Source organism: Penaeus chinensis, chromosome 22, assembly GCF_019202785.1.
Source record: "Penaeus chinensis breed Huanghai No. 1 chromosome 22, ASM1920278v2, whole genome shotgun sequence".
Taxonomy (NCBI): domain Eukaryota; kingdom Metazoa; phylum Arthropoda; class Malacostraca; order Decapoda; family Penaeidae; genus Penaeus; species Penaeus chinensis.
Window position 1 is genome coordinate 15,943,182 of NC_061840.1, and position 6,872 is coordinate 15,950,053.

At 34.0% G+C, this 6,872-nt stretch overlaps 1 protein-coding gene across 3 annotated transcripts in view; it reads right to left on the bottom strand.

Annotated features, from left to right (window-relative positions):
• Nucleotides 1–1,017: 1,017 nt before the first annotated feature.
• The window catches only part of LOC125037223, a 9,298-nt gene continuing 3,443 nt past the window's right edge, over nt 1,018–6,872 (bottom strand). Inside the window, exons 1-4 of one of the 3 annotated variants that reach the window (XM_047630286.1) lie at nt 6,295–6,425; nt 4,275–4,421; nt 2,890–3,020; nt 1,018–2,035 (exon numbers count right to left, since the gene is read on the bottom strand). In XM_047630286.1, coding sequence (XP_047486242.1) covers nt 1,749–2,035; nt 2,890–2,947 — 345 coding nt within the window. In that variant the 5' untranslated portion in view covers nt 2,948–3,020; nt 4,275–4,421; nt 6,295–6,425 and the 3' untranslated portion in view covers nt 1,018–1,748. Of the gene's footprint in view, nt 2,036–2,889; nt 3,021–4,274; nt 4,422–6,294; nt 6,426–6,872 lie in introns of those variants that run through there. The other 2 variants (XM_047630284.1, XM_047630285.1) reach the window with 2 other exon arrangements.

Here is a 6,872-nt window from a genome sequence, read left to right on the forward strand (position 1 = left end):
TCCCTAAAAAATACATTGTGGGAGCCACCACAATTGGCACACGTGCATGATCATGCAGAGCCGTTTGATCGATCATGACCAGGTTGGGTACATAGCAGGCATTGGGCTGTGGAGCAGCAGTGTTTAGGAAGGTGGCCTGCCATTGATGAAAGGGATGTTGATATGGCCAGACAGGGAGGAACTCTCTGCCAGAATAAAATCAGTGGGGAGGTTATGGTTATGAAAAGTAACCTTGGCAATATTAGAGGAGGTCTTATGGCAGCCTCTATGGAGAATGATGTAGCATTGTACTGATACTGCATCATAGTTCACAAGGCAGGCAAGTAGGTCTTCTTCACATTCTAACCAGTCCTTGTCGTAGACAGGGCAGTTTGTCTGGGAGATGGAGGTATTTCTGGTACAAGTATTGCAGGAGGGAGGAGCCTAGGCAGGATTGTGAAGACAAGGTTGATAATGCTTGAGCTTTGGATTCAGATGTAACTCTGACAAGGCAGACATGATCGGGGCGGCTGAAGAAGGAAACTATGCCTACTTGTTTCTGCAGGCATTGCCGGAAGAGGAGTATTGTCAGAGTAAAAAATGAAAAATTGATCCCATTTAGCTGGGCTAAATAGAGTATTCAATAGGTTTGTAGAGGTGGAAATAGTAGAAGGGCGGGGATGTGTGGAAGAGGATGTAATGTTAAGAGAGGTAGTACTGCAGAGAGGTAGACAATAAGGCTGCAGAATAGTAATAAAGAAGGAGGAGGAATATATGAAGAAAAGGTATGTATGTTGACCTATTTTATTTATAGTGTTTATAATAATAGTTGTGTGAAGTGTCATGGTCATTATATTATTTCATTTCTCACAGTGATTTCAGTCAAAGATAATAAAGTATATATTAACCAGTCTAGAATTAAAGATATAATAAAAATAGTTATTGTGATAATTTTATGACATAAAAAATGAATAAACTATTTTTTTAGTAATATTAAATAAATGTGGTGGTGGTTATTATAAATAATACAAAGCTTTATACTGTCAGTGATTATAACTTTATTGATTTCATAGGCTAATCACCAATACTGGGCTAAGAGTACAATAGCATATAGCACACTACTGGATGTTAGCCTTTATATTTTTTCCCTAAATATTCATATATCAGTAAGAGACTAACTTTAATGTTTTGATGCCCTGAGGGAAATGAGAGGTGGTGAAATGAAATAAATATATTAAACATTCAAATTAATAACGATTACAAATACTCATAAGGGCAAACAGTCCCCAACCCCACAAAATTGTTTAATACATGGCCTATAGATATGCCATCTTCATGCCTCTCATCCCATTTTACTCATACAGTTTGAAATGGGGACATAATGCCAATGTCACAGATGCTGGTAGACAGTCACTAAAAAAAAAAGGGGGGGTGGGGAGGCAGATTTCCCAAGGACGTTGCCAAAGAGTTGCCTTGAGCAAAATGCACCTGCTCATTAGACACATAAAAAAAAAGAAGAAAAAAAAAATGTAGGAACAGTGAACCTGCAGATCTTCCTCTTCAGAGTTCATTTTCACTTTGACATCTTCAAACTCTTACAAAATGTGCTGTTGTTGTAGCATCAGCATCTCTGTATGGTGGTTGTTAAGCAAGCTAATTATATGCTGACTTGGTCTCCTTGATGTTTTTTTTTTTTTTATATCTTTCATTTCTCTTATTTCTGTACTGAAATCATCTATTACTTTACTGGTTTGTTCCCTTTTAGACTTTTATTGGAAGTCTGACAGAGAGGACTGGAATTTTTCCATTATACTATTCTCTTCTGCAGTTATTGCACAAAATCTCTCTATATCCAATAAGTGCACTTTCAGAATTCTCGTCACTGATGCTGACTCTTCATGTCTCCTTCTCTGTGTGCCATCTGGAGGAGATGGCACAGAGCTCGTAGATGTTGTAGTTCCAGAAGACTCTCTAGTTGGGGTTGGCAAAGGAAGTGGTACTACAACAGGTGGCAACTGATGACCTCTGTGGGCCTTCCCTGAAGTTGAAGCTAGTTCTGGGGAGAGAGAAATAAATCTATGAATAATCTTATACATATTTACCCATAATCTTTCAAATAGTGTGCCCTAAACTTTTTTAAAAATGTGTGTGTGTGTGTGTGTGTCTGTGTGTTGTGTTGTGTTGTGTTGTGTTGTGTTGTGTTGTGTTTATGTGCGTGTGTGTGTGACTGTGTTTGTTTGTTTGTGTGTGTTTGTGTTTGTGTTTGTGTTTGTTTGTGTGTGTGTGTGTGTGTGTGTGTGTGTGTGTGTGTGTGTGTGTGTGTGTGTGTGTGTGTGTGTGTGTGTGTGTGTGTGTGTGTGTGTGTGTGGTGTGTGGTGTGTGTGTGTGTGTGTGTGGTGTGTGGTGTGTGGTGTGTGGTGTGTGGTGTGTGGTGTGTGTGTGTGTGGTGTGTGTGTGTGTGGTGTGTGGTGTGTGGTGTGTGTGTGTGTGTGTGTGGTGTGTGTGTGTGTGTGTGTGTGTGTGTGTGTGTGTGTGTGTGTGTGTGTGTGTGTGTGTGTGTGTGTGTGTGTGTGTGTGTGTGTGTGTGTGTGGTGAGTGCTTGGATTGTGTCCAGGAACCAAAGCACACATTTTAATGGTCTCACTTATCAAAATTTTCCTTAATGCCTAACGAACTCTCTTACTGGCTTAGAATCAACGCATTATGAAGGGACTTTACTCATTGGAAGGATCTAAATTATTGTTACATGACTATATATCAACAAGATCCATAAAACCAACACATCTCAGATTTATATTTCACAGAAGTTTAATGACATATATATTATTATGTCATATTACATGGCCAGTTTCCTGAAAAGCACACAGAACACCAATTAAATCTTTGTGGTAGCCAATGAACTACACTCACCAGAGGAGAATGAAGCAATAGGTACCACTGAAGGATCTCTACTGTATACCTCATCCATGGTTTCAAAAAATGACCACTGCTCCTGCTTCTCATAACCACTTAGCTTGGCATTATCTTTGATAATGGCATACCTAAAAAATATACAGAGTACTGATAAAATCATAGCATGGCATTCACTTCCATTAGTCATACATAATATATGGTCATGCACCAATGTCTCATTTTTTTAGAACAATGTAGGGAAAGTACAGTTTTTGGAATTGATGTGAATTAAAGTAAAGTAAAGTAACATAAAGTAAAGTAAAAAAAAAAAAGAACAAGAGAGAGAGCACCTGACACAAATTCTAGCAAAAGAATGAGCAACACAATTGATCAATTCTGAAATCATATTAACCTAATGCTGCTAGGGATGGCATGGATGTACATGCCAGGCCAACTGTGAATTTAATTAATTAATTGTTTTTACACATAAATGGCTCCACAGGTATTAAGTTGCTAATGAGCTAATTACAAGTATTACCTATCTCACCTGTTTACCCTTTTCCTTGATTCTTGAAAATATTTTCTGCTATCTTATATTGCTGTTGGTAATGTCAATAACAATATAATAATTATAATGTCTATAATAAAAATAACAGCACTGATATTGACAGCAACACATGTGCATCTATGAGCAGAGACATTTCAAAAATCAATACTACAGTGAACACCACCATTTCACCAGCAACGGTGGGTTAATATGGATACATCCCATTCAAACATTTATTAAAACAAATTCTTGATAAACCATATATTAGTAACAAAAGCCTTGAAGGGAAAATCCTTACAAAATGGAGGAGAGTGTTGCATATATTTGAGCTGCCAAATGCTACATGACAGGGATATACATGAGCATATTCATAATAGCTTCTGGAATAAAATAGAATACACATATTACACTTCTCCAGTCTGCATCCATCAGCTGTACTGAACCTTATAATAAAAGATATGCTTAGAAGAAGTGATGTCTTGGTACCAAATATTGTTTAAAGATGCATACCTTGTTCTTAGTTTCTTCATTTTTTTATGACAGGTATCTAAATTAAGGGAGTAGCCTTTTTACCTGCAATTCTAATGCTATATTATGCCAAAGCACTTTTATTTTTCCTTGTACTATCTGTATATTGGAGCTTATTACATTTGAATGCTTCAATATGCAGCAATGTTGCCTAATCTGACCTAGCTATAAAGGATATAGGTAAATTAAAGGGTTTTGAAGGTTAAATCATGCAAAAAGAATGAGGTATTATGCATATAGTCAATGAGGAAAAATGACAAAGTAAAATATGTGAAATAAATATACAAGCATTAAAAAACACATTTGTCTACATTTCCAGGAAACTCACTTTGATTTGTAGACTCAGCAGCTGGCTGAGTCATATCTTCTACTGCAGGCTGTACCACATCTTCCAATAGAGGATATCCATCATCCTGGTTCATAATATTGTACACTTCTGGGGCTCGGATCATACATGCTGGGTCAGCTAGCGTTCCTATATAAACAAACAAACAAACAAACAAAATATATATATATATATAAATGCAATTTCAACTGCCACAGGTGCTTTCATATGAATAAGCCTATGTATCTGTGACAAAACAATAATCACCATTAAATTTTTTTGGCATACTTATTACTTTAGCTATTTATTTAGTAAGTTTGGGAAAATCTAAGAATACTGTTTCAAAGAAAGAAAAATGCTACATTGATAAATTAAACAATCTGAATAGGCAAAAACTACCATCAGAAATGTAGAAAATAAGTAGTGAAAAATTTTGTGTGGAGCTTAATGGCCATATTAGAAAATGCTAGTGTTTGTGTACTTCATTTTATGACTGTGGTGCATTAATGTGAGCATATTGAAGCTTATGTCAACGATGAAAGTTTAATTATCAAAAAATTGAATAATTGCAATCTTATGCATTTGGTCTGAGAGTAACTTTGGGCATGCATACACTTATACATGGACATACATATATATGAAGAGGAAAATAAATATTCAAGAATATATATTAGGTCATTAATATATGGCAATTATTGTAATTTCTGCTATCTGTAATCATACATAAAACTATAGGGGAAGCAATCAGGAGTAATATTGACTTGGTATGAGAGGTGCAATCATTTGGTAAATAATTACCCAATTTTTTGTCATTGTACAGTTCTATACACTTTGCTTTTGCGATCAAGACCTATTTAAGTAGAAATCTGTTGATGCAATGTCAGCTAGATTTAATTTGTTGTTAAACCTTACTGTGGAAAGTAATGTACATTTTAAGACAGTGATACCATCATCAAAAATACCAAACTTTTAAAACCATACTTCTTCATCAACCTACTTTAGCCATACAAATCTTATTAAAAGAACACCATTTATTAGTATACATTCAAATATAATCTAATGTATTACTAGTATTACTATTATCATTATCATTTTTAAACACGAATATTATCACTCTTATGATTACTATTACAATTAGCATCAATTATATAATCTATTCTTAATTACTATGACTATCATTATCATAATTCTTGACATGTTAACACAACACTATTAGAAAAATGTGACGTTCAGTGTAGTACTGTTTTGTGCAAGGTATCTATACATACATGACCCCACGTGGAATCAATCAGTAGTCTATAGGACCTCACCTGATTCCTCTTCCTTGAGTTTTTATCTAATGCTATGAATACTGATGCTGTTGATATTATTAGTGACATTATAATTACTACAGTGTTCTTTGCAATACTAACAGCACGATGAAATAAAATAAAATATTTTGGTACAGTTTCACTCTCACATTGCCATACTGTACAAGGTAAATTTTTCCCATAATGGATAGAGCAACAGAAAATAAGACCTTTTCTCTATGGCATTTCCTTTGCAAGTTGATAACTTTGGTATACTTTTACAGGAAATTGTAAGGACACAATCATAAAGAATGGGAAAAACTACACTCAGTGATATAGTAAATAATTTGTGAAGGGAAAGAATGAAAGAAAATGGGATGTTGCCACACAGAGTAAGTCTGTGGCAAGGGACGTGGGGCCAGAGTCCCTGCTTCGTAAAACTGACAATTAAAGGGGGGTTTAAGGGCTAAGGCTCCAGGTTATGAAGGTTTGTGGTTCATATGACAATGTTTGTGGATTTCCCAGGAGTGGCTGGAGCTATAGGTTACTTTCTAAACAATTATCAATACTGTCAATACTATAATTTTCAATAGATTCACGCATATTATTGGAAAGTATAGCAAAAATCCAGTGCCATGGACATGTCTGGCTGCCTTAGAAACGTGTCTATTATCACTTAGGGCGACGCCAGAGACCTACTTAAGTGTCCAGAATGCTCCCTGGTGTTCAATTACCTTCACAAAGTGTAAGATTATCCTGTAAAGTATTGTTTGCACCAAGAATGACCTCGTTAAATCGCTCGCACTCCAAGAGGTGTTTGTTTGGGCCGCCATCTTTGTTGACATGTGACGTCACGTTCTCATTCACAATATAATAATAATAATAATAATAATAATAATAATAATAATAATAATAATAACAATAACGATAATAATAATAATGATGATGATAATAATAATGATGATTATAATAATAATAATAATAATAATAATAATAATAATAATAATAATAATAATAATAATAATAATAACAATAACGCTAATAATAATAATAATAACAATAACGCTAATAATAATAATAATAATAATAATAATAATAATAATAATAATAATAACGCTAATAATAATAATAATAATAATAATAATAATAATAATAATAATAATAACAATAACGCTAATAATAATAATAATAACAATAACGCTAATAATAATAATAATAATAATAATAATAATAATAATAATAACGCTAATTATAATAATAATAATAATAATAATAATAATAATAATAGCTTTAAATACACCAATAACAAATA